The 23,994-nt window shown below is 37.3% G+C and overlaps 6 protein-coding genes across 10 annotated transcripts; 2 read left to right on the forward strand and 4 right to left on the reverse strand.

Annotated features, from left to right (window-relative positions):
- Nucleotides 1–203: 203 nt before the first annotated feature.
- Nucleotides 204–3,321, reverse strand: LOC110862702 (3 beta-hydroxysteroid dehydrogenase/Delta 5-->4-isomerase type 1). 2 transcript variants are annotated; one of them, XM_022111913.2, is made up of 7 exons: nucleotides 3,104–3,321; nucleotides 2,243–2,362; nucleotides 2,052–2,159; nucleotides 1,795–1,959; nucleotides 1,548–1,723; nucleotides 1,212–1,425; nucleotides 204–1,133 (listed from the first exon to the last, which is right to left on the reverse strand). In XM_022111913.2, the coding sequence occupies exons 2-7, from the start codon at nucleotides 2,319–2,321 to the stop codon at nucleotides 691–693; spliced, it is 1,185 nt and encodes a 394-aa protein (XP_021967605.1). In that variant the 5' UTR covers nucleotides 2,322–2,362; nucleotides 3,104–3,321; the 3' UTR covers nucleotides 204–690. The 2 variants fall into 2 exon arrangements, with proteins under 2 accessions (XP_021967605.1, XP_035701714.1); XM_035845821.1 differs by lacking the exon at nucleotides 3,104–3,321 and adding an exon at nucleotides 2,691–2,714.
- Nucleotides 3,322–3,894: 573 nt separating this feature from the next.
- On the forward strand, nucleotides 3,895–4,826 carry LOC110862725 (mitochondrial pyruvate carrier 2). Its single transcript, XM_022111940.2, has 3 exons — nucleotides 3,895–4,200; nucleotides 4,264–4,304; nucleotides 4,378–4,826. The coding sequence occupies exons 1-3, from the start codon at nucleotides 4,113–4,115 to the stop codon at nucleotides 4,633–4,635; spliced, it is 387 nt and encodes a 128-aa protein (XP_021967632.1). The 5' UTR covers nucleotides 3,895–4,112; the 3' UTR covers nucleotides 4,636–4,826.
- Nucleotides 4,827–4,833: 7 nt separating this feature from the next.
- LOC110862724 (MFS-type transporter SLC18B1) lies at nucleotides 4,834–7,802 on the reverse strand. Of its 2 annotated transcripts, XM_022111939.2 has the most exons (12): nucleotides 7,511–7,802; nucleotides 7,049–7,313; nucleotides 6,852–6,987; nucleotides 6,689–6,784; nucleotides 6,549–6,622; nucleotides 6,382–6,480; nucleotides 6,259–6,307; nucleotides 5,827–6,171; nucleotides 5,623–5,766; nucleotides 5,421–5,563; nucleotides 5,185–5,353; nucleotides 4,834–5,114 (listed from the first exon to the last, which is right to left on the reverse strand). In XM_022111939.2, exons 2-12 carry the CDS (start codon nucleotides 7,192–7,194, stop codon nucleotides 4,932–4,934), a joined length of 1,584 nt encoding a protein of 527 aa, XP_021967631.1. In that variant the 5' UTR covers nucleotides 7,195–7,313; nucleotides 7,511–7,802; the 3' UTR covers nucleotides 4,834–4,931. The 2 variants fall into 2 exon arrangements, with proteins under 2 accessions (XP_021967631.1, XP_021967630.1); XM_022111938.2 differs by having other exon boundaries at nucleotides 7,049–7,802.
- A 765-nt stretch (nucleotides 7,803–8,567) lies between these two features.
- Nucleotides 8,568–14,803, reverse strand: LOC110862698 (MFS-type transporter SLC18B1). 2 transcript variants are annotated; one of them, XM_022111909.2, is made up of 16 exons: nucleotides 14,669–14,803; nucleotides 12,393–12,843; nucleotides 11,730–12,159; nucleotides 11,631–11,665; nucleotides 11,507–11,567; nucleotides 11,336–11,409; nucleotides 11,186–11,274; nucleotides 11,062–11,120; nucleotides 10,951–10,987; nucleotides 10,849–10,880; nucleotides 10,515–10,763; nucleotides 10,299–10,442; nucleotides 10,181–10,227; nucleotides 10,016–10,111; nucleotides 9,777–9,945; nucleotides 8,568–9,719 (listed from the first exon to the last, which is right to left on the reverse strand). In XM_022111909.2, exons 2-16 carry the CDS (start codon nucleotides 12,749–12,751, stop codon nucleotides 9,486–9,488), a joined length of 2,115 nt encoding a protein of 704 aa, XP_021967601.1. In that variant the 5' UTR covers nucleotides 12,752–12,843; nucleotides 14,669–14,803; the 3' UTR covers nucleotides 8,568–9,485. The 2 variants fall into 2 exon arrangements, with proteins under 2 accessions (XP_021967601.1, XP_021967600.1); XM_022111908.2 differs by lacking the exon at nucleotides 14,669–14,803 and adding an exon at nucleotides 13,422–13,879.
- Nucleotides 14,804–14,963: 160 nt separating this feature from the next.
- Nucleotides 14,964–19,282, forward strand: LOC110862699. The gene is made up of 3 exons (XM_022111910.2): nucleotides 14,964–15,102; nucleotides 17,716–18,103; nucleotides 18,176–19,282. The coding sequence occupies exons 2-3, from the start codon at nucleotides 17,740–17,742 to the stop codon at nucleotides 18,301–18,303; spliced, it is 492 nt and encodes a 163-aa protein (XP_021967602.1). The 5' UTR covers nucleotides 14,964–15,102; nucleotides 17,716–17,739; the 3' UTR covers nucleotides 18,304–19,282.
- LOC110862696 (MFS-type transporter SLC18B1) lies at nucleotides 19,114–23,741 on the reverse strand. 2 transcript variants are annotated; one of them, XM_022111907.2, is made up of 13 exons: nucleotides 22,644–23,741; nucleotides 22,218–22,467; nucleotides 21,826–22,145; nucleotides 21,358–21,755; nucleotides 21,191–21,286; nucleotides 21,048–21,121; nucleotides 20,899–20,970; nucleotides 20,433–20,820; nucleotides 20,303–20,369; nucleotides 20,091–20,214; nucleotides 19,925–20,020; nucleotides 19,685–19,853; nucleotides 19,114–19,620 (listed from the first exon to the last, which is right to left on the reverse strand). In XM_022111907.2, exons 1-13 carry the CDS (start codon nucleotides 22,696–22,698, stop codon nucleotides 19,396–19,398), a joined length of 2,334 nt encoding a protein of 777 aa, XP_021967599.2. In that variant the 5' UTR covers nucleotides 22,699–23,741; the 3' UTR covers nucleotides 19,114–19,395. The 2 variants fall into 2 exon arrangements, with proteins under 2 accessions (XP_021967599.2, XP_021967597.2); XM_022111905.2 differs by having other exon boundaries at nucleotides 21,817–22,145.
- Nucleotides 23,742–23,994: the final 253 nt, after the last annotated feature.

The raw sequence follows: 23,994 nt of genomic DNA on the forward strand, positions 1-23,994 counted from the left end.
AACAATCTCGGTCAAATTGAGCTGCATGCTCACATTGTTCATTCCTGCAAAAATGTATGAATTTTTTGCATAGTTATCATGAAATCATAATTTAGATGAACAACTAATCAATTTGAGCTTACTAATTACTTTTGAAAGAACAATACGAAATTTATATTGATGAGAATTAATGAAATTCATCTTTTGACCACATAGGACGAAACTATTTAATTTTTCACTTTATTAGTATTTCATCATAAATGTACAGAATACTATGTTGTTAATTATGCGGAAAACACAGGTACATGTATACATTTGCATGTGGACAACATTTAAAGCTCCTGCTAGATATTAGTGTCTAGTATTTGTCGTGTATATAAATAATCCCTACATCGAATCATTAGGGTATACTCCGAACTGAGGAAATACAAATTACAACCCATTACCATACTAATTATAAATAAACTTTATCAGATAATATGCTATTTCAGTTCAGATATACAAAAAAACTACAAAATTTAACCAAAATTAAATTAAATTCATATTGGTCACGGGGAAGGAACTAATTTATTTGTGGGTTCTCTTTAAAATTTCAAAAAGATATTACGTATGTATGATTCGCAAATCAAAGTGGTCGAAATTTTGAAATAGAATATTCTAGAAAATATTGATTCTGATTGACATATTTTGCCTTGACATGATAACTATTATTTAGACCGTGACATCATTATAATATCGTGACGAGAGTTCCAACGCCTTCTCTTCAGAGTAGATGGGACAATATTCCAAACAATTTTCAGCTTTGATTCGGTCAAATGTCACACATTTATGAACCATCTTCAAAGATTCTGCCGTGGGAAACAGGGGTTTATTGTCGAACCAAGATCGCCACGTTTTAGGAAGAAATCTCAACGCGAAGCCAAACGTGAAGAGTGTGACGAAGAGCAAATAGAACGGAATGGGCGTGACCATAGTGGAATATCCTTTCAGGGCGAGGAATGGCTTCATAAAATCAAACATTGGTTGTGGTTTTGTGTCATCGGTGATGAAAACTGTTTGTCCATCAACAATCCTCCATTCTTCAATGGGTTCGTCTTTAGTTAGCTCTTCATTAAGTTTCCATACTGCACAGACGTGAGCCCAGGCCACGTTTCCTGTGTAAAAATTGAGAAATACAATTTGTAAAATATTGAAATGCTATGCTTCAGTCTTCAATGTTAGTTCACCCTCACCGGCATAAGTCGCCTGCAAAACTGGGTCCGTGTGGAACGTGAAGGGTTGCATGAGATAACCTCCAGTGGCTTTGGCGACCTTTAAAGCTTGAGGGACATAGAATGGGTCTAGTTCTCCATACATGACAGTTGGACGAAGGATTGCGGTCTTCATCTTTTTTCCATTCGCCATCCGGCGATTCCGTTCGCAGATTACGATTGCTTCAGATTGTGCCTTGGTGAATAGAGGTTAATTAATAAATAATACGTACAAACATAAGTAGAGATAAATAGCAACTTTAACAATTGTAGCGCGGTCATTCGTCGTAATTAATGAACCCGGGCAGTCTAAAATACCTTGGTGAAGGCGTAGTATCCCATCAAAAACTTTTTCTCCTTCTCGGGAAGTTCCAATTTAGATTCTGTCTGGTAGTGGAATTCAGAATTGTGCTGAATCACAGCGTCCACCGTAGAGGTTAAGATGAGTTTTTGGATATTCCATTGACGACATTTAAAGGCCACGTTAGTTGTACCTGGTATGAACACAAAAAATTTTGGGCACATGAAAATACAAATATGGTACAACTAAAATATAACAACTAACCAATAAAGTTGGTACTCTTCATCGTCACTCGGTCACAGAATCGCCTCGTATCGACCACTGCGGCACAGTGAATGACACAAGTAGCTCCGTTGAAAGGCTCATCCAATTGGTCTTCAATTGCGATATCTGCCTTGTAATATTTGACATTGTATATGTCCTTAAAATCTGTAAAATACAAGTATTTGTATGTCCATAGTGTGAATATTTGCCATAAGAAAATTAGTTGCATAAACTTTACTCATGTAATTATCTATTACCCAATCTCTGCTTGTAAGGTTTCAAGTCAACGACACGAATTTCTCGAACTCCTTTCGCCCTCTCGTTCAAAACTCGAATGATGTGCTGCCCCAAGAAGCCGCTCCCACCTGAAACACAAATGAACCAGATGAATGAACAGATATTCAAACAATTTTACTAGTTGATCTGTGGTAAATTTTTATAATAATACCTGTGATAACGATGACCTCGTTTGGTCCGAGGGTGACGCGTTCTGGAAACTTGGGGGCAAGAGCAGGACTTAAACTCATCTTGTAGTCCGGTGTTTGAACTCAAATTGATTGCTTGAAATCTGTAATTCGAGAATGTTTTGTATGTGTTAAAAATGCAATTTTACAAACATTAAACACCCTCAGTAGAACACTACACCGAGCAATACTTAATTAACTAAACTATGATATGACATAACACAAACACAAATCTTGTGCAATTTCAATCCATTTGCTGTCTGTCATTTATAATTTAGATATCTATCATCAGGAAGAATGTTATTTTGGCATTGATAACTCATTCACTGATAAGATGCACTTTGACTTTCGACCTATTTATTATTTTCTGTCAATTCACAATTTCATGTTCTTTCTCAATTATTAATCAGCAAATAATACACATTATAATACCTTTGCTGATGAGTATGACAATATAAGGTTTTATCTATCACGTTATTATCTAAATTGTTTGTTATCATCCGGACTCTGTTGGATGCAGGGCGACCAAAGTTTGCCAGTCTATCAAATAATTAGGAGATTGTGGATTGACGAGACGCTCAATTGACGGCTAAATATTAACTTCGCTAAACCTTGTTTTTGTTTTGGATTATGTTTAACTTAATATAATCCAATATCGTTTAATTAAAGATATAAGACATCACACTAGTATTTAACACTAGGGGTCAAAAAGATAAGAATATTTGACATTATTCGTTGGACTTGCTTATTGGTGAACAACGCAATTAATTAAATACGACTCAAATAAAATTTTGACTTATAAAAGTAATTTAGGAAAATCCTATATTTAATTATTATTATTTTACCTTTGACTTTACCTCCCACAGTCGTCCTTCCTTCCACGTAATAAAATAATAATCACAAAACCTAGTAACTCTCTCTCCTTCAATGAATGATTATGCACGTATATGATGACGAAGTATTATTGCGAATTTTTTGCGAGAATAATATAATATATCGAGAGAACTAGATAGATCCAAAGATGACGAGGATTTGGCAAAACAAAACACACGTAGACCACGTAAAGCAGATCACAACCAAAGTACCCGAACGACCGACTCTCAAGTTGAGAGTCTCAACTATTTATATAAAATATAAAGCATTGCGATTTGCGAATTGAGTTAAAAATTCTTATGCTTATGCAAAGCTTATCCATTTCGCATTTCGTTGGAAAAATTATGTTACTTATCCTCAACCTTGTTATTAAAATGTTACAATAAGCATGTTCTAAAAATCTACACGATTTTTCACCCAAGATAAGAAATGTGTGGGTAAAAATTGTGCATGATCTTTGTTGATGTTCGAAAATCTAAAGCCGTATAGCATTAAAATTAGCAAATGTCTCTCGCCATCGCAGCATATATTCATACGTACATTCACATTAGTTGCATATTTATGAATGGTATATATTTGTGACCTTCACCATGCCATGCACCATAGCAGAACTTTTAAAAGCTTATCATCATCTCATCACTGCATATATATTACCATCATCATACCATCATAAGCCCACACGACATAAGCGTGGTGGCATATATCATCTATTTCATATTCCATTTAACTATGTTGGCAGGATATAAATATTACGCAATACAAGCTATATCGTAATTACAGCACATGTTCTCATTTTTTGCACTGGATCCCATCCTGCTCTCTTCTGTATCTCAATCTCAAATAGCATACACCTGACCTGGAGATTCTAGTTTATCATCAATTCTACTAATTCATTCTACAGCTTCAAATTGGAAATCGAGGAAAATTAGTTCTAAATAATACTAGTTTCTTATAAATTTCTGAAACTAAATATTTATCAAAATGAGTTCCGCACTGTACGTACGCACAATGGCGAAATTGGATAAGTTTGTACCTCCACGGTGGATGCCCTTGTGGAATCATCCCGCAGGTGAACATAAACAATTTAATTAACTGTTATTAATTTTCATATTAAAAATTTTGTTTTCTACAGGTCCAAAGACAGTATTCTTTTGGTGTCCACTTTTCAAATGGGTAACGTATTAAACTAAGAACCTCATTAAAAAATTTGTATGCAAACCATAAAAAAAACTCCTTACGTTTACAGGGCCTCGTTATGGCAGGCATCGGCGACCTCCAACGTCCCGCAGATAAGATTTCGATACCTCAGTCGGCCTCGCTAGCAGCGACGGGACTCATCTGGTCCAGATACTGCATGGTCATCATCCCCAAGAACTATTCGCTCATGAGTGTCAACATCTTTGTCGCGTTGACCGGGTTGTACCAGGTGGGACGAGGGGTCAAGTATCAGATGGAGCTTAAAGAACAGGAAAAAAAGGCCCTTGCTGCTGCAGTACCATCATAATAATTAATTTAAGTCTGAAGGCGTGTAAACAAATGTGACGGATTTTCTTGTTCTCTATGAAAAATCGCTATATTTTGGTGGATAGATAATTAAAATTTAATAATTACTGTAATTGATGTTAATAATTAGGTTCGTGTATAACCCAGGTTAGAATTTCGGGAGAAAAAATATATAGTACAATAACCCCCAGACGTCAAATTCGTTGTATCGCTTCTTTTTTTATTGTACTTGCGGTCGATATAACTTAATTACACTAACTTTAAATTAACGTATCGAATATCGGAGAATTTTTAGATCTAAGCACTCCCGTACGAGATAAGTTGAGCTTGACCACTACTCCCCCCACTGGCATCATCGGAAGAGTAGAATGTTACCGTTTTTATCTTGAGAAGTGGTTGAACAGCTTCTGGAACTTCAAAGGTATCATTGTGTTTGATGTTTAATCCATTTTTGGTGAGAAATATTACGATCAATATAATCTACATAGAAAACCAGTCAGTCATGTTTCACTCCTTCATATGAACATATTAATAGCTTTATAAGTATTACCAAAATTATCATCGAAACCAAAACGTAGACGGTGCCCCACCGGAAACCAACATGGTCCAAGAGCACTCCTCCAATCACTGGACCACAAAACATGCCCAGCGACAGGGCAGATGTCCACATGCCGGAAACGACTCCATACGTGGCCATATTATTGGGAAATCCGGCCGCTCTAAAAAATATATTCCACATATTTCAATCATAGTCCTAAATAATCACAATAAATTAACTCTACTCACATCGAGTATCGTAAACTAAGCACAAATCCTGACACGAACATTGCCCCCAAAGCCAAACCGTGAATCACAAGTGCAATACAAGTTGTGGACAGGATGGACTCAAACCCAAAAAATGGGGCTGGTCCGATTAATAGGAAAGTGACCTGAAAAGAGTTGAATTTTATTATAAACCTATCATACAATTTTGTATATAATTAGCTACCAGATTCAGGATAGCTCCGATCAAGGTGATGAATTTTGGTTGCGTCATTCGATCACAAAGCCACCCCCAAATTGGCACCGTGAGGGTATAAATGATCCCATAAATTACAAAAACGATCCCAACACCAAGCGGTGACAATCCAAACTGGAAAAGATTTAATTTTTAATTTAAATTATCAATCACTGAAATTAATTAATTAAGTACTTGTCGAATATGAGGCTCCAACGTGGCGTTAATGAAACCCGCACTGCTTGCAGAGGCAAAAACGCCAAATGCAGCTAGAGCTACGACCGGAATTTTGATCACACTGAAGATACTGAATCCTTCTTCGGCCGGTTTCGTGTCGTCAGTTAGTAAGATTGCAATCGAATCCTTGTTTGACGATAAGGATGTCGGATTCGGCATTACAGATAAGATTACAAGGGCGGCGGTGAAAAACAAGAGACCCGTGACGATGAAGGGAGCGTCATATCCACCAGACTGGAAAACTAGTCCACCCAAAAGTGGTCCCACGATAAGCCCCATCCCAAAAAATGTTTCCAGTGACGCCTGTCAACAAATATCCGAAAATGACATTAATTAATGTGGGATTCACCTAATAATGTTAACATAATATGTAATTTAAAAAATTCTTACAAACGTCGTTGCGACTGTGGAAGGAAATTCGCACGCAATTATCGAAAAGCTTTGCAAAAAAAAAAATCACAAAAAACACGTTAAAAATTGTGACTAAAATGTACATTTCCGTTAATTTATTACGTGGAGGTTGAGAAGCCAGCACTTCCAAAGGCTTCGACGACACGTATTATTAAAGACATGATGAGAAAGAGGGTAGCATCGTCAATTTTTTCAAGCATTCTAAAAAAAACAATATTTTAACTACGATACGATTAACTGTAATTTTATTTTCAAGTTATTATACTCACCCAAATGCAATCGAACACACTGAGATGAGCATCATGGAAATTATGAAAACTTTTTTTGGACCGAATAATGACATCTGCACAGAAATTGCAAATGAAATAGGAAATTGCATACTAAAGCAGATTCTAATGTGCATACCTACATATTTTCCGAAAATCGGGCAGGCAAAAACTTTTGTTAGATCGAAAATTCCAAACACCAAGCCGAACTGGGCTGCAGTGACGCCTTTTTTCTGTGCCTGATATTCAAAAAACAAAGAAGATCTTTAATTAATTATTATTAAACCCATATTGCACCATATTTACCTCTGCCGGATAAAATGGTCCTTTAATGTTATACACGATACCGGCGATGAAATCGGCAACGGCGAAAACTGTTAAAAGTTGCCATTGTCTCGCCGTCAGGTCGGGAAGATATCCCCTCAATCGTTGTACGATCCAACTAAAAATGGAGAATTATTGGTCTCAATTTTTTTTACAGAAATTTGTTGAGTAAATCATACCAATTTTTGAGACAACATTCCTCACGTCTACAACTCGTTCTCCTGTTATCGGTGGAAAATGACGTTGAGAACTGGTCTAATCCAGCTAAAAGACGGGATGAAGGTCCGGGCTGTTCGTCCTTAGGGATTGAGGAATTGGGGGACATTCTCAAATATTGCAGTGCTTTATATCGCCGTTTGATGTGCGCACTTATCGAGAAGAAGATTGGGCTTCAAGATAATATTTAGCAGCCCAAATTTCTCTTGCTTGCTTATTTGTATTGACCTAGTCAGCAAAAAACGGAGGCAAGTTGATATCTAACTTATTTAGCTAAATACATGTGTACAAATTAAATGCCAACTTGTGTTTATGTTATAATTTTGCAAACAGGTTCTCGCAAGACTCGCTTTTGATCTTAACTTTAATTCAATTGATGGAATCAGCAGAGAACAGCGTGACAATTGTAAAAAAATATATTTCACCTCTAAAGTTAACCTTTCTCAATTGCATAAAATCCAGAAATGCATTGGGTCCGTTATCTGCTTATTAACTTAAATCACTCACAGCTAAAACTTGTTATGTGTAGAACTTTAAGTAAACATGCGGTGAATTCTTAAAGCTGGAAAAACTGGAATTTATTGAATTTTAACTTTAACTAACCACTGTTGGCTCTTACAATTAGTTGACGCTGGTCACGTCCACGTCTCAAACTATTATTAGGCTGGTGAAGAACTGGACAGTTTACTTTTTGATTATTTTCTTCATGATATTTATACATTTTAAAGTTTTAAGGATTCTCAGGTATTGATAACGACAAATGTCAACTTATAACAGCTTATATCTCGTTTCATCTGCATGATTCAACTTCCTTCGCATCTTTTTTCTTTTACATGTTAAGCCCAGTGCTCTACTTTGTGCATGATATATGTAAATATTTCACATAAGATAAACAACAGTAGTAAGTATTTAGGTACTCGTGTCATACGCACTTTGCTTTCTTTGTCTCACAACTTGTTTAATTTGCAAAATAAAATGTAAAATAAACTGCAAAATACAAAAAAGATGAGGCAAGATGCGACAAGTCTCATTTATTATGCAATTTATCATAAATGGCGTACTAGTCCTACATACATCAACATTATGTAACCAATAAAATATAAAATAAAATAGTTCATATTTTCAAAATTACGCAAAAATTTAGAAACATTATGTTACGTTGTTTTGAACCAAGCTTAACCATCCGATATGATGAAACGACGCATTAGCCAAAGTCCAAATTTTGCACAAGAAGCCAAACAATTACAAGCTCGCCCCAGTTAAGGGACATTTGCCTCCTGGAAGAAGTGATATTGGCAGACAAATAAATACATGTACCCCACAATTGGCTGCATACATATGTACTTGGACATTTTTGCTGTATGCACTTATCAATTATTATTATCGGGATGGGTTATCGAACTCATATAAATATGATATAAGCACGAGTCCAGGAAGTGTTGCCGTCTCACGAATACTCACGATAGCTTAACAACATGCAAGTTGATTTATGAATGTCATAAATTTTTATTAATGTTTACATAAATTTATAAACCCAACATTCACATTATTTTTATATATTGATTTCGTTCATCAAACAATTTAAGTACGTCTTTTTATCGTCATATACATTTTTCGCGTGTGGGAACAGATCATCGTGGAAGGGAAAGTACATGTAGCAAGGTGTGAAATTATGGTAAGCGATATTTTACAAATTCATACATATAAATTCGATTTTGTTTTATCTCTTTCGTCTAAAAATGACTTTTAATTATATGTATTTATAAGACTTGCATGCACCGTATGAATTTCATCACACGAAAAATCACAATCTATATTTTGTTATTATTTGTCTCTCATCAATAATTTTCGAGAAATCTTCAGGTCATTAAAGATATTACAACCTCGTTTTTCACGGTTTTAACTTACAGCACCTTAAAAACGTTACATCGCCAATTTACATAATAGTATAACACATTAAATACTTATCTATAAAAAATGGACTATACGAAGAACTACACACTACAAAATAAGTATTCTCATACACTTCACATTTCTGACTAATAAGTTTTTACAGTGATATGATAACAAAGATAAATAAGATAAGCTACTAATAATAATTTTACAGTACAGTAAATACAAGTGACAAGAGACACTCGAAAAACTTGTTGTTTTTAGTAAGTAAGGAAGGTAAAGTTTAAAGTTTAAGAAATGTATGTAAAAATTAGTGTAACCTTATGTATGTACATACACCGCATAATAAATCAATATCCTGCCGAACATAACTTTTTACGATACTAATTATTAATTGAGCTGTCCACGATAAGGGCTGTTAGATCGAGGTTTTTAAGATAACCACGTCTTTGAATTTCTTCATGATAAGTATGAATACTAAAACAATTCTGTATTTGTCGTCGCCCGCTATGCCGTAGCTCCGTAGGAAGTGTGTCGCTGTGTCGGCGTATTTATGGAGTACTCGTCCCCCACGGACAGAATGGCGTCGGGAACGTTGTCGTCGTCCTTGACGGTCAACAAGGGCTCCGTCTCACTGCTCGTGGAGGAACTGCTCGAGGAGCCCGATCGGGCCGAGAGTGCTCGGAAGTAGGCCTGCTCCCCCTTCGTGTTACACAGGACGAAGAGGATGATGAGGATTACCTGCAGAGAAATATGTAAATATATGTGATTTTGACAATTATTGGACCAATGTCTCACCAAAATGACGCCATCTGCGACAACAAACATGGACCCCCATCGGAATCCGATCGTGTCGTAAAGCACTCCTGCGACGGAGGGGCCGACAAAGAGGCCGAGGGCAAGGACAGAACTCCACAAACCGGATACGACACTGTACGTTGCAACGTTATCGGGAAGCCCGCTAGCTCTGTGCGTTTAGACACAAATGCGTAAATGGAGAGCTTAAATTGTTGGAAATTTTGATAAAATATTCTTACACTGAATGTCGCAAGGCTAGAATAAAGCTGGACACGAAAGTGGCTCCGACACCGATTCCTTGGATGAACAGGCCGACACAGGTCACCCATAAAGTTCTGGATGGGGAGAAAGTTATTGTTAGAATTTTGAGGATAATTTTCCTTTTAATGATAAGATTAGCTTACGTTTCGTATGGGAAAAATGGTGCCGGACCGATTAAAAGGTAACCAATCTAGAAATATGAAATGAAAAAAGAGAATATGTTGAGTATTCGTTATATAGAAATAAAATAAATATACGAACCGTTATACAGATTGCTCCCACCAAAGTGATGTATTTAGTTTGTTGAACTCTGTCGCACAGCCATCCCCATCCAGGCGCGGTGAGGGCGTAAACGCCACCATTGATCACGAACACTAACCCCGTCATTAAAGGGGTCAGGTGAAACTGAAGGAGAACAAGGCACATACATAAATATTGTGCTTATGTATGCAAAGTTATGCATAATGAAACACTGACCTGTCTAATGTGGGGTTCTAAACTGGAGCTGAGAAACCCGATGCTGACCGCACCCGTGATAATCGACAAGGTGGCGAGCAGGACGCCAGGAACTTTCAAAATGGTAAGGATCCCATAGCCGGCCGTGCTCTTGGAATCAGTCCCGATATCATCGAGAGGTGTGGCTTTGGGCATAAAAATCGCGATGAGGAGAGCCACCGAGAAAATCATTCCGCCCGTAACGACAAAGGGAAGCGTGTATCCGCCGAGCTGGAATTTTGCAATTAGTTAATTTTGGTCGTTAGTAAATTATGTACGGATTTTTAATATGAGGTGAAAGTACTTAAAGTTTTACCTGATATAAACCTCCACCCACTGTTGGACCAACTATGATAAACAAATGTCATGAAAATTTGTTTTTCATAAGATACTAACAAAATGATATGAAAGAGCTCACCTATCAGACCTACTCCGAAAAAGGTCTCCAAAGAAGCCTATGAAATCATCACATCGAGTTAGTTAGTACACCAACGAATATGTAAATCAATAATGTATGTAACAATCTTACAAAGGTTGTTGCAACAGACTCGGGAAACTCGATCGCAATCAAGGTGAAAGTCGCGGTTGCTGATTTAATAAAATACAGATAATTTAGTATGGAATTTATGCAGCTTGAATAATTAGCTATTTACCAAAGCCAGCATTTCCGATGGCTTCTACTGTCCGAATAGCGAAAGATAGACAGATGAAGGTCCACTTGTCTTGAATTCGGTCCAAAAGTCTAAAATTGTGGGACTATTAAGATAAAATTTACATAATTTGTGCACACATTTTTTTCTCACCCAAAAAGAATACAACAAGTCCCAGTAATGAATATTCCTACATTGAACACATTTCTTGGTCCGAGTTTACTCATCTGAGAAAAATAATTTAGTTTTTAAACTTACTTTAAACTGGAAACTTGAATTATGTAAAATCATTGTTTGTCAAATCATTTCAAGAGAAATACTCACATATTTCCCATAGATTGGAGAAACGATGAACATGACAAGTTCGAAAACACCAAAAACAAGCCTAAATGGATAATAAAATTTACTGCATTCTTTACAAACTATTAAATAGTTATTAAAAACTTACCCATATTCCGTTGGTTTGGCACCTTTAGATTCCGCCTGTAAAATTTACCAGATTATTCAGATTAGCATTCTTCAAACCCATGAAAAGCAATGCACCCACCTCTTCCGGATAAAACGGAGCCTGCAACGAGTACACAATCCCCGCAAGTAGATCAGCCACGCTGAAAATGAAGAGCATGAACCACTGATTTTTCGAAAAGCCCCAAAACAACGTCTCTCCTGTCATCGGATTGACCGACTTGTTCATCGAGATGGAGATCCGCGACATGTAACTCTTGGAACCTCCAGCCAAAATGGCTTCAATTTCACTTTCGCACTCCACACTGCTCGCCCCAAGCCCTTGATCCTCCCCACTTTCGAACCCATCGTGATGATGGCGATGATGATGCCCCCCCGTGATGCCCTCTTCGTCAGAGTCCATGCTTCCTGCCGAGAGACGCCGGGCAGCGTGGGCGCCGAGATGCTCGGGAATGTCGCCGAAAAATGCGCCTCGGGAATAGCTGCGGCGTGAAGAGGCGATGGAACCTTCCCTGTTCGATGAAGGAAATGATAAGCAATTGATAAGCAAATTTTATAATCTTGATTTTTCTTAAATCAGAGCAGTCGATTATTAGATAATTATTTCCTGTCACATTGTTCAGTCAACTGGCAAATTCTATTACAAGTTGCAAACTTATCTCAATTTCAACGCCGATAATTAATTTTCAAGATAATTTTCATATTAGAAATTTAATATTAGGTGAACAAATATTTCACTCTTTACCTTGAAGGGTGTGGATGGATCTGAATAATTTCCGAACTTTTTCTCGAATGTGACCTCACGTCCCCGGACGTTTTCCTAAATCGATTCGGAGCTCCACCGCCTTGTTGAACTTCCGGATCCGCACCAGACTCGTGTTGAGTTTGATGCCTCGTTTTTCTCCGCGTACGTTTCGAAGGGCCAGATTCTTCACTGGCAGCAGGACCCTCGAGACTTTGCGTGTGTGGGATGACTTCGATCTGATAAGATGCTGGCGTTGGAGCGGGAGTAGGTGGCATAATTGTGCCGGAGGAAGAGGTGGTGGAAGCAGCGAGGGAGACTTCTTGCAGGTCAGAGGTCGTTGGCTTATCTTCGGAATCCATTGTTGTGATGACTTTTCAGACTAGTAGAAGTAACAGTGAATGGGGGTTGATGAAGGTCAGTGACGATGGACAAAGTTGTTGATGTCTGAGCCCTGTTTAGTAAAGTATTTAGCTTTTATCAGTTTAATAAGTTTGCTTTGCGTTAGAGATTATGAGTGAGTAATGCCCTTCAACTCTTGAGAAATGAAACTAACTACGACGTGAATCATCCCGTTCATATTTATTTTGTTAGCATAATGTGTAAAGTACAGTTAAAATTGGAGACATGGATAAGAAGAATGACTTGCATGTGACTGGACTTTGGTTCAAAACATGATCAAATATCAGAAATAATTTGTTACTCATTATTTTCTTAGACTCTTCTGACATTTATCATGAGATTTTACGGGTGTACGGCAGCATCATGCTTAATTCTGTCTTAATAATTTGGACATTTTACTAATTAGATTATTGCAAATAAATTCTAAGTCAAAATAAGTTCTATTTTGTAAAATTGACGTAAATATGACTTGATAACTTCTACATTTCTACATCTATCCGGTTTTATGCAAATACATACTTTTCGTAATTCACATTAATGGTGATCAACTTACACAAAATATTTCTACCCATACTTTCATCATGCATCATGATTTTTTTTGCACATGCACAAAATTTTCATTTTACTCACCGGCTTATTTATTAGTCTCCTCTTGTACTATCTTATCGTAAATAACTCATTCACAAGTTCACAATTTACAAAGTGAAGTATGTATACTTAAGCTCCGTCCAAATCCAAACAAATCGCTGAATAGTTCAATATTCGCCCTTATCGATTAGAAGATAAGCATGTTAATCCCTTCTTATTTTTATAGAGGCAGCTTTATTTATCCCGTGTATTTTATATATTTTTATCTTGAATCGTTTCCAAATAGAACGCTACAATGATGATTAAATATTGTTCCACAAGGAAAGGATACCAATGTTCGCAGCCTGTTGTTCCTGATAACGCTGCAGTGTGGACACAAGATCACGGTTTCATACGCTGCATGCATGTATTTATAATAATAATATCTGAGCAGCTAACTGAAAACCGGTCTCTGAAAAAGTTTAGTCTTTGTTATTTATGCATTAAGCACTGACCACTAACTGCTCGAGGCAAGTTGTCAATTGGAATTGAATCCACTTCTTGCCCGACTTCTTTACACAACAATATCACAAACTCGCCTTGGGTCGCTTTATCTCTGTAATAGCATCTCCCAAGCAAAGTTATACGGACATTTTCCTTTGAGTTTTGTATGATCATCTCTCGTATTTAGTCGCCTCTTTTAGTTTACAGACCAAAAGTATCTATCTAACTACCATCCACGTCCGTATGTATCGTGATATGATTACATTAATCCTATAAAAGTGACCAGAACAGAGATAGATACGTACATGAAGACGAGCAAAAACACTGCTGGACTGGACTGGACAAGCTGAACTTTATTGTTTTATAGGATACGCAACTCCAGCAGGGTACCTAAACAGACTAGACTTTTGGAGACGGGATTAATACATAAATCAATGAATCAATTGATTCAGAATTTTTACAAAAATTGCGGATAGACGCCAACCCAGCGAAAAGTGATTAAGAAGGTGCTCTCCCCTATTAAAGTGTGACCTTTGTGACATTAATTACTCGGAAATTTTTATAAGCGCAAAAGCCAATGAGCTAATATAAATATATGCACATATTTTAGAGTACAAGTACATAAGTTAAGTGCCATAATATCAACAAGCTCGTCGCATGCTTAATAACTTGATAAGTACAAAACCGTGAAGAAATTTAGTACGGTAAATGTAAATCTTACCAGAAAGTATTTTTAGATATTAAGTAAACAAAGCTTATCTTATCGGGAACAATGATTTATTAATAAATGACGCATTACTACTTACATTGTGATTTCGTTGTGCCTGTTTTTACCCCAGGAAAAAGGGACAAGATTTCCAAGATTGGTATCCTTGATCTCGAGAGATATTTGTGTAGTGGTGGTGCCTTTACTGACGGAGTAGTAGTATTTCGTCGTGATGATTTATTTTAATGGCCAAGTGTCAAAAATAAGGCAATTAAAGTTGGTTAATAATTAATAATATTTGTTGTTCGATGAAATAACTGAACTCGAGTTCATCGTCTCAAAGTCATTTTATTCAACGCAATCTCGAGGAAGAGAAGGAGAAGATTTGTCAAAAATTTGGAAAAGTCCGGTCCAATCTCATTCGAAATTAATGTCCTGACCACTATTTGCTGAGTGAACAAGGTCGTGAAACTGCTGCTGCTGGAATTGAGATAAGACGAACCGAGAAGCAGTAAGGTGTGAGAATTCAAGGGTGTAAGTCAACATTTAAATATATTCCTACAAATGTTTTTTTTATGTAATGATAAACTATAATCCTGTCAAAACAAATACTTAACAAATATTTAATTATTGAGAAACGAGAACTGTTTATCACTATAACTCGCACTTTTCGTAAGCATACAAACTGCACAATTTCTAATTCACATCCAATGAACAGTATCACAAATTATGGAAATATTTTGCATGCGCTTTCATGCAAAATCGGAGAGTAACAAAAATTAAAATCCAGAAGAATTTATTTGCTCTACAATTTTGCACACTTTATTTTATAACTGCTTAAATCAATTTTAAATATTAATAGCTCGGTTAATTTTCTTATTTTTTCTTAAAACTGCCTCACAATTGGACTACCTTGAACTGCACATTCTTTTTCGTGCGTCTTCATTGCGTCCGAAAATGACATTGAATTGAATATTGCTTGACACTGATTGTGTGACCAGAGTACTGGTAGAATTCCATAAATTAACTATTTATGCAATGCCACATGGAAGGAGAACCGACCGATTGACCGCATGGTCAAGAAACCTTTCAGCATTATCATCTTCTCCCTATCATCGTTTTCGTTAGTGTTACAGTGCCGATATGGCCAGCGTGTGAAGTTGATGGAGAAAAAACGAGTTAAAAAGCCACCTCGGGATTTACTTGGTTAACTTAAAATTTAACTATGTATGGTGCATGCATATTAAGACAAATGAAGGAGCATTAGCTCGTTCGTTCGTTGTCCATCCAATGACGAAATCCAGTTCAGTAGAAAGAAAACGAGATTTGGCGACGACCAATTTCAGCCCAGGTTTGCCTTGACTCTTTCTCGCTTGTCCTTAATAATTCTTCCATGGGAGCAAAGTTCTTCGTCCAGTTCAACTAACTGGACAAATGGATGGGTATTAAGTAGATAGATATTCATAGTTCAAGTCGGAATCCTGGTCCAATCTCACTTTCATTTGGTTATATTTCATTCATGACGGAATTAAGTAACTTAAAAAAACACACGGATAAAGTTAACACGTATAAAATAAACTGGTGCCAAAGAGGAGAACTTTGGTGTCAAATAGTATTTACTACGACGTTCGACTGGTGACATTTAAATTCCTAGAACATCGACACCACACGTGGAAAGCGTGCATACTGCATGGAAAAATTGTCCTCGTCGTATACATATTCTGACTTTAGAAGGAAGATAATCATTATTATTTAACATTCTTGTTGTGTAAAAAAAGGTCCATATTTAATCACAATGTAATCATGCTCTACAGATATTTACAATAATTTCACTCTACAACAAACACAAGTTGAGAACTTGATGCGGAGAAAATTTCAATAAATTAAGAGGAGAAGATCAATGTCCAATTTAATTTGAGACAAAATATGACCTGCACTTACTATTCTTTTTAATTGGTAGATAGAGTAATGACATGCTGAGGGAAGGCGAGACATTTTAATGGGCAGGATGTTATTTCATGAGTACGTGTATTTATTTATCGGAGATCCTCATTTTGACCATGTCATTAAAGATAAGTGACAGTTAAGATGAGTTCAGAGGATAATTAATTAATTGGAGGTCGAAGGACGTTCATTTTACAGTAATAACGACATGAATGAGTAAAATATCTGGGAGGAATCATAATAAACCTACTTTATTTGCATGTGCTGGATTCATAAATTCATACAAATTTTTAGCAATTAATTTATACATCCATACAATTAACTTGTTATTGCTGGGAAGGAAACATTTAAAAAATTACATGCGTTAAATCACACCCAAAAATTTGTCTCGATTTTTACTCTCAAAATTGATTGATTTTCCTTAAATTATGTCAAATTTGCTAGTACATGTTATCCAGAGGGGGATGTAAGAGACAGACTGGGCTTTTATTAAGTTGACATATTTCTTACTTCATTTCTGCACTCGTTCTGCGTAACTAGCTCAATAATAAAAGTGTAATGAGGGTGTCGCGCTGTGTTGGTTTTGACCTGACCTGGTCACAAATCTGGAACTGACCGACTCGTCAAGTTTGTGTCAAATACTTAATTATGTAAATGAAAATGCATGATGGTTTACGTAGTAAAATGAGAGTTGGTTCGTATTATGCATAAAAGAGTGTCATGTGCTGCATTTACATTCTGCCAACTGCATCTTTCTGTCGACGTCACGTTGACAAAGAGGACCTCAATTAATTACCATTCATTACATGACGAGAAAATGTTCCAGAAAATTTTATGTGTGCCAAGTACATGCTCAGAGAAATACATGAGATATTTTAAAACTCTTCTTATCACATGTTTACACACGTCAAACTGATCCTCAATTCAACAAAATTCTTATTACGATATAATACAATTCATGTAATTTTGGAATAATAAATACATATAGCAGCTCAGTCATTAATGATGGAATTACGAAATTCTTTATGGATTTACTTATTATAATGCTGCATAATGAATGGGGTGATAAATGCATAAGGAAGTCGAGTATCTATAGAACTCGTGTGAAGTAGGGCAATTTAGATGAGCGATAAATAATAATGATTCTCTCCGTAATAATAATGATTTTTCATTCCCACTGAAATTTTCTTTATTTCTATCTAGCCTCGTCTGCCGTCCAGGTCCAAAATGTTGGCCAGTTTAGGAAACAAGCTGCGCCACAAGATGACCACCATCTACGCCAAGATTGCTCACCGCTACTCCATTTCCGAGCGCAGCCTCCGAGAACACATTTCCATGAAGCCCAAGGACATCCTGGGTCGCAGCATTGCGGCCGGAAACTGGTCCACGCTGCTCGTCATCATCGTCATATATCCGACGCTCCTCTACTTCCGCGGCTTCGATTGGCAACTTCTGGGCGGCATGGTGTTCATGTACGTCTCCTTCTGGACGGTCGTCGTCCTCGCCGTGCTCGCCGTTCAGGTCGTCTGGCTTATCAATTACTGCATTAGTCAACGATTCGTGGAAAATATGCTGGATTTTGAAATACTTGGTGAGAAGATGTGATAGTAAATTTGTATTTAAATTTTTGAAATGGAGTTAAAAATGAGTTAAATTTTTGCAGAACGCCTCTTTGGTCAGGATCGAGCCATCCGTGACGAATATGACGAAGATGACGATGACGACGAAGACATCGTTTTGGACGACAATGAGACGCTAGACTCGAACGGGAGGCTCCGTGCGACGGGATGACGGTCATCAATGTCGATGAAACTTTTTGTGCAAAAAATTTGTACAGGACTGAAATTGACGTATTACGTAACACAATTTAAGGGAACATGTCTGAGCTTCATGAATTGTTATGGACTGAATACTCGTATTAGTTGTTGTCCGATAGTCTGTAATAATGAGGGATGATGATGACGATCAAGGATAAAACGTTGCTATTTACCACAATTAATCTAATTCTGACCTGAGCGCTGTGATTTATCTGATTCCGATCCGAATAAGCTATGAGTGCTGTATTATGTACGTTAAACTATATGTACCAATTAATTAATTAATAACATTTATATGACACGACGCGATAATAATCATACATATGTAACAATACTCGACATTCTCATCTTCAACTTAAATATGTATTGAACTAAAGATACAAATGCAGAGTTTAATATTGGTGAAATTATTACAAAACAGTAGTTTACAAAAAGTACAAGGATCATTTCTGCCAGAAATATAAATACATCATGGAAAATATTATGTATGTCAATTTTGTTGCCAAATATTAATTATATATTTATATAAGTTTATAGATCCACATGGTATTGCTCGTTGTAAAATGCAAAATGCTAGTTCACGAAAGACGCGTGTTGAATGTTTGTAAGAATTCTTATGCATTTGGTTTGTTTGTGATCTCGTGTACTTGTTGGTGATCATGATTTCAATGCAATTTGTTTATTATCCACCTAACCATGGGGCTTGCCTGCTAGATTTATTTGTAATTTGCCAGCCAGGATTTGCCAATGCAATTCAATAAAACCACTGAATGTGAATCGTTTCAGTATAATAATTTTACTAGTTACTTTTTAGCGTTGTAAGAATATACATACTTTGTATTGTAATACTCTAATGATGAGGATGATAACCGTGCCACAGATATTTTTATAGTTATTATCTTACAATTATTTGAGATGGACTTTGTTAATAAAGCTTATTAATGAGAGAGAAATTATGGCATCTAAATCCTGTTTGTTCATATTTCCCAAGCTCATTTCTTGTACAAAAAATATGTGAATCTTTCTCAACTCTAATACATAAAGTTAGATAAAAAATAGCCCAGCACTACCAAACCGTGCCATATCCAGCACTAGGAATAGTGCCACCACTCGTTCCTCCAGTCGTAATTGTGACACCCGAATTTCGGTCAGAAGCTAGCTCGACATCCTTCATATGATCGGAGGATAGAATCGGAGAAATTGGGGGTGGGCCGAGCAGGGGGACATTTTCACCGTCCCCACTAGAAGACCGTTTTGGCTTCATAAAGAGATAGACGATGATCACGAGCACCTATGTTATCAAATAGTGAACACAAATTTTAAAGTCTTTTTCCCCCATATTTTTGATTACTTACGACTAACGCTTGCGTCCCTAGCACGTAATACGTTGCTGGACGGAATGAAAACTCATCGTATAGAAATCCCCCAATTGAGGGCCCAACAAAGGCACCCAGGCTGACGGCAGAAGTCCACAAGCCAGAGATGACTCCGTAGGTTGAAATATTGTCGGGTAATCCGTTCGTCCTGACCAAATTATTAAATCGGTAATATCCACACCATAACATTTTTTCATATATTTACGGATGCAAACTTACATCGATTCCGACAAGCAATACAGGAAGCTTGCCACCAGAATTGCAGAAAGGCCTAGGCCCATTATCACCAAACCGACAGCAGTAACCCATACGATCCTAAATAAATATCCAACCATTATTATTTTATTGTTGTTGTTGTGCATAAATTGTGCATAACTTTTCTCACGTGTCAATCGGAATGAATGGAGCTGGTCCAATTAGTAGGAATCCCGTAAAGATGAGAATAGCACCAAACAAAAGGACATAAATTGGTGACGCCACACGGTCACAAAACCAGCCAAACAACGGTGCTGCGAAGACGTGGATATTAAGGTGACAACAGGCTAATGACTTTATGCAATGATCAACTATTTATAAGATATGTGTAAATATGTGTACCAGTTATAGCATAAACTGCGCCATAGATTATGAACATGAGTCCGATTTCGAGGGGAGTCAACTCAAACTAAATTAGATCAATCACATATTCGTCATCCTGGTTTTTTAACGTCTCAGCTTGCGTACGTACCCGCCTTAAATGTGGTTCTAGCGTTGCACCCAGAAATCCGATACTGCTCGCCATCACGGCGAGTGCAAAAGTGGCCACCATGACGCCAGGGAGACGCAAGAAGCTCATAATTCCATGAGTAGGCTTCCCGTCGTCATCTTCCTCCCGAAATGACGCGGTTTTGGGCATTACGAAGGACGCCATAATTCCGATGAGAAGGAGACTAACGCCTGTCACGATGAAGGGTACGATGTAACCTCCCAGTTGGAAAAGGGCGCCCCCAACTGTGGGCCCGATGATTAATCCAAGGCCGTAAAAGGTTTCAAGGGACGCAAACGTGGTGGATAACGTTTTTCGAAATTCGCACGAAATTATGGTGAAAGTTCCCGTGGTTGTGGCAGCTGCACCTCTAAGGTCGAAATAATTTGAATTCAAAACTATTTTGAAATTATGTAAAAACCAGGAAGATGTGAGTATCTGTACTTACAAGGCCTCCGTAATTCGCAATATAAATGAGAGTGTGATGAAAAGCACGTGGTTGTCTATTTCATCCAGCAATCTAAATATAAGAAGAAGAAAAATTAGAAAATCTTATGAAATTCATGTATATTTCAATTATTTCAATAAGTCACACACCCAAAAGCTATGCAAGACACTGCAGTCAATATGATTCCAGAGTTAAAAACAACCTTTGGACCAATCCTGTTCATCTAGAAATAGACTCGTTTCATTAAAAGTATAGTTTCGTTTGAGTTTAGTTTGTTAAAATGGAAACTCACATATTTTCCTAGAAATGGGGACGCTAAAAAAATGGTGAGTTCATACACTCCAAAAACTAAGCCATACTCGGACGCGGTGGCACCTTTTTTCTCTGCCTGAAATAAAAATGCAAAATATAAATAAGATCACTATCGTCAATCGTAGAAAGGTAATAAATCTTGGTCACCTCCGCCGGGTAGAAGGGAGCCTGGATAGAAACCACCATTGCTGATGCGAGGTCGGCTAATCCAAACACAACGAGACATGTCCATTGTCGCGCCGTGAAGCGCATGGCGGCCGCGCTGATATCTGCCATCGAAGGTCGTGCTGCTCCTTCTTTCGAGGATGGAGTATTGTTTTCAGGGTCATGTTCAGGTTGGTTGTCATCGTCCACGACCATGTAGCCCGGCACGACGCCCAATTTCCGACTCATCTCCGCTCTTCTGCTCGGGGTGGAATGTTTCATGGAGACGTTGCCACCACCATCGCCACCGCTGCTTTCTCCGTGGGGAGGAGATTCCTTGGGTGTGGGGTCAGCTGGAGGGGGAAGTCCTTCGACATCAATTGATAAGGTAGCTGGTTGAGCTATATTTAAATAAAAACATGTTAGAATTACATTACTAAAATAGTTTCAAAAATTGCCTACAATTTTCACCCGGGTTGTTCGACGACGACGGTTCGGAATGCGTAACTTCTGACACTTTTGAAACGAGAAGTTTCTCAGCAGAAATTTTTCTTGGGGGTTTTTCCGGTTTTGTGGGGATCGTCGTATTTGTTGTGAGGTCTTTCTCAATCGAATTGGGTTGTGCTTCTGAGGAGAGTGGAAGCGGTGTAGAAAAGATTTCTGCAATGCTGTCGCCCTCCAAAACGACGGGCGTTACTGGAAGCCGTACTGGAAAAGAGGTTCCTTTCAACAAAGGCGGTTGCGCTGGCTCGGATGGTGGCGTGGCGAAATATTCGACGTCTAATTCCGCCCTGAAAATATGTTACATAAATATTTGCTTGTAATTAGTTTAAGTTTTATTTATTGTATTTACTACTCCTCACCCTGGACTGGTGTTGCTTTGTGGCGAGGCGAAAAATGATTCCGACGACATTGTCCCGTCTGCTACGCCATCTTCGACTCCACGCGCAGTGGGGGTGCTGCTTGGCGTATTTGAATCTGACATTGCTTCTACAAGTTCACTGGTTGATGATGAATTGGTAGCAGCGAAGCCCTTTCTCGTATCAGCAAGATTTGTAGAGGTGGAAGGTTTATCCTTGCCTGGACGTGGGGTGGATGATGTGACTGGAATACCTGTTAAATTCATAGAGATATCGCTAATTAAACATAGCTGTGTACTCATCCTTAACCATTCCGAGAGCCATGTTATGTACCTGGATGCATATGCAGTTAAAACTTGTATGTCTCATAACTTTTAATCGCCCTCAAACTCAATCCAATTCTCTTAAATTAAATATATCCATCCATACCTTTACCATTCACCTTTATCTTCTCGAGTTCAACACTTTGTGACCCCACCGTCATTTGCCTTGTTCAGATTATTAGACTATAATATTGGGTCCAGGATTTTGTATGAGTTTTAACAGTTTGTGACGAATCACCTCTCCGACATTGTAATTAATAATTTAGCACGATTGCTTCGGTTCAAGAATTTAATTAATTTGGAATAGCTTCTAAAAATTAAACTTGAGTAACCATGCATAGTTAGTTAAATGATTTGCAATTGCAGTAGTGTATTGATACTGGGTACAAGTAAAATATTATGTTGGGCAATGTTTGTCAATCGCGTTGCATGTCGCATCTTGTGTCACGAAAGAATTGGTCAGCACGTAAAAAATATATGTAACCAGTTCATCTATTGTGTAATAATGATTGCATTGCATTAAATCCAATCCACACCTTTAGCAGAATGTCATCTTTAAGTCAATACACGTGTGTTTCGTATGTATTTAGATTGCACACCCTCCAGAAAAGAGGAGCAGCTTGTAAAATTAACCTGTTATCAGATCAAATCAGATCAATTCGAGCTCATGCATTATTTGAGGCAACTTGAATAACCGGTCTAGTTTTATTTTGCAACAATTTTAGCTTCATTCGATAAGTCAAGGTCTCATCTTTTAACAATATGTGTGTTTAATTTGACGAGATAATCCATGTTTTATAAATGTATGATAAACAAATTTCACTCAATTATTGTACAAATCTGCAAGTTCAGGAGCTAATATCTGTTCCTACATGCTCCATAAATTGGTACCTACAAAAATTAAAATTTATTAATGATTTCAATTTTACAGATGGCGAATATTTACAATAAATGTTCCCAAACATGCTCCAAAATTTAGCAGTAGAAAACGAAGCGATCTTTGACACTTATTTAGATAACTTTTTATGACTATTTGCATGATCGTCGTTGAAGTTTAGCGTTCAGCGATAAATAATCATTTTTACTTCTTTATATTTGTAAATACTTGAAATCCGTGACGTGGTAAGTAATTTTCAATTCTACATTTCCTCTTCAAACTAAAATACAGACCAAACCAGAATCAATATGAATATCATAAAGTGTCATCTTCTCGAATTTTTTCTGTTACTCGTTAACTCTTCCTATGCGATCACTTGACGTAGTTATTTAATTAGCTAGCTGGTAGTACTAGCGACCGGTTTTCAATCACATTTCTACAACTTTTGCCTCTTCAATAGTCAAGTTTAGTTTAATTATAATTGCACCAATGCAAGAATTAATTCAAATTCTGAAACGAATCAAGTCTTGTACATAGGTGTAAATTCTTATGGCAAACTAGCGATTATTATAACTACTTG

The sequence above is a fragment of the Folsomia candida genome, unplaced genomic scaffold, assembly GCF_002217175.1.
Source record: "Folsomia candida strain VU population unplaced genomic scaffold, ASM221717v1 Fcan01_Sc066, whole genome shotgun sequence".
Taxonomy (NCBI): Eukaryota; Metazoa; Arthropoda; class Collembola; order Entomobryomorpha; family Isotomidae; genus Folsomia; species Folsomia candida.

Excerpts from the sequence above, each read along its gene's own strand:
- LOC110862698 (XM_022111909.2), bottom strand. The coding sequence starts at position 12,751 with ATGGATTCCGAAGATAAGCCAACGACCTCTGACCTGCAAGAAGTCTCC. Across the intron at positions 10,112-10,180 it reads CCATTTTTCCCATACGAAAC|AACTTTATGGGTGACCTGTG; the intron begins GTAAGCTAATCT and ends CTCCCCATCCAG. Across the intron at positions 9,720-9,776 it reads TCGCAGATGGCGTCATTTTG|GTAATCCTCATCATCCTCTT; the intron begins GTGAGACATTGG and ends ATTTCTCTGCAG.
- LOC110862725 (XM_022111940.2), top strand. The coding sequence starts at position 4,113 with ATGAGTTCCGCACTGTACGTACGCACAATGGCGAAATTGGATAAGTTT. Across the intron at positions 4,201-4,263 it reads CTTGTGGAATCATCCCGCAG|GTCCAAAGACAGTATTCTTT; the intron begins GTGAACATAAAC and ends TGTTTTCTACAG. Across the intron at positions 4,305-4,377 it reads GGTGTCCACTTTTCAAATGG|GGCCTCGTTATGGCAGGCAT; the intron begins GTAACGTATTAA and ends TTACGTTTACAG.
- LOC110862724 (XM_022111939.2), bottom strand. The coding sequence starts at position 7,194 with ATGTCCCCCAATTCCTCAATCCCTAAGGACGAACAGCCCGGACCTTCA. Across the intron at positions 6,481-6,548 it reads GTGTGTTCGATTGCATTTGG|AATGCTTGAAAAAATTGACG; the intron begins GTGAGTATAATA and ends TGTTTTTTTTAG. Across the intron at positions 5,767-5,826 it reads TGGAGCCTCATATTCGACAA|TTTGGATTGTCACCGCTTGG; the intron begins GTACTTAATTAA and ends AATCTTTTCCAG.
- LOC110862702 (XM_022111913.2), bottom strand. The coding sequence starts at position 2,321 with ATGAGTTTAAGTCCTGCTCTTGCCCCCAAGTTTCCAGAACGCGTCACC. Across the intron at positions 1,960-2,051 it reads ACCTTACAAGCAGAGATTGG|ATTTTAAGGACATATACAAT; the intron begins GTAATAGATAAT and ends TGTATTTTACAG. Across the intron at positions 1,134-1,211 it reads TTTGCAGGCGACTTATGCCG|GAAACGTGGCCTGGGCTCAC; the intron begins GTGAGGGTGAAC and ends ATTTTTACACAG.
- LOC110862699 (XM_022111910.2), top strand. The coding sequence starts at position 17,740 with ATGTTGGCCAGTTTAGGAAACAAGCTGCGCCACAAGATGACCACCATC. Across the intron at positions 18,104-18,175 it reads GCTGGATTTTGAAATACTTG|AACGCCTCTTTGGTCAGGAT; the intron begins GTGAGAAGATGT and ends AAATTTTTGCAG.
- LOC110862696 (XM_022111905.2), bottom strand. The coding sequence starts at position 22,698 with ATGACGGTGGGGTCACAAAGTGTTGAACTCGAGAAGATAAAGGTGAAT. Across the intron at positions 21,122-21,190 it reads CCCCATTTCTAGGAAAATAT|ATGAACAGGATTGGTCCAAA; the intron begins GTGAGTTTCCAT and ends GTCTATTTCTAG. Across the intron at positions 20,370-20,432 it reads TAGAACCACATTTAAGGCGG|TTTGAGTTGACTCCCCTCGA; the intron begins GTACGTACGCAA and ends GATCTAATTTAG.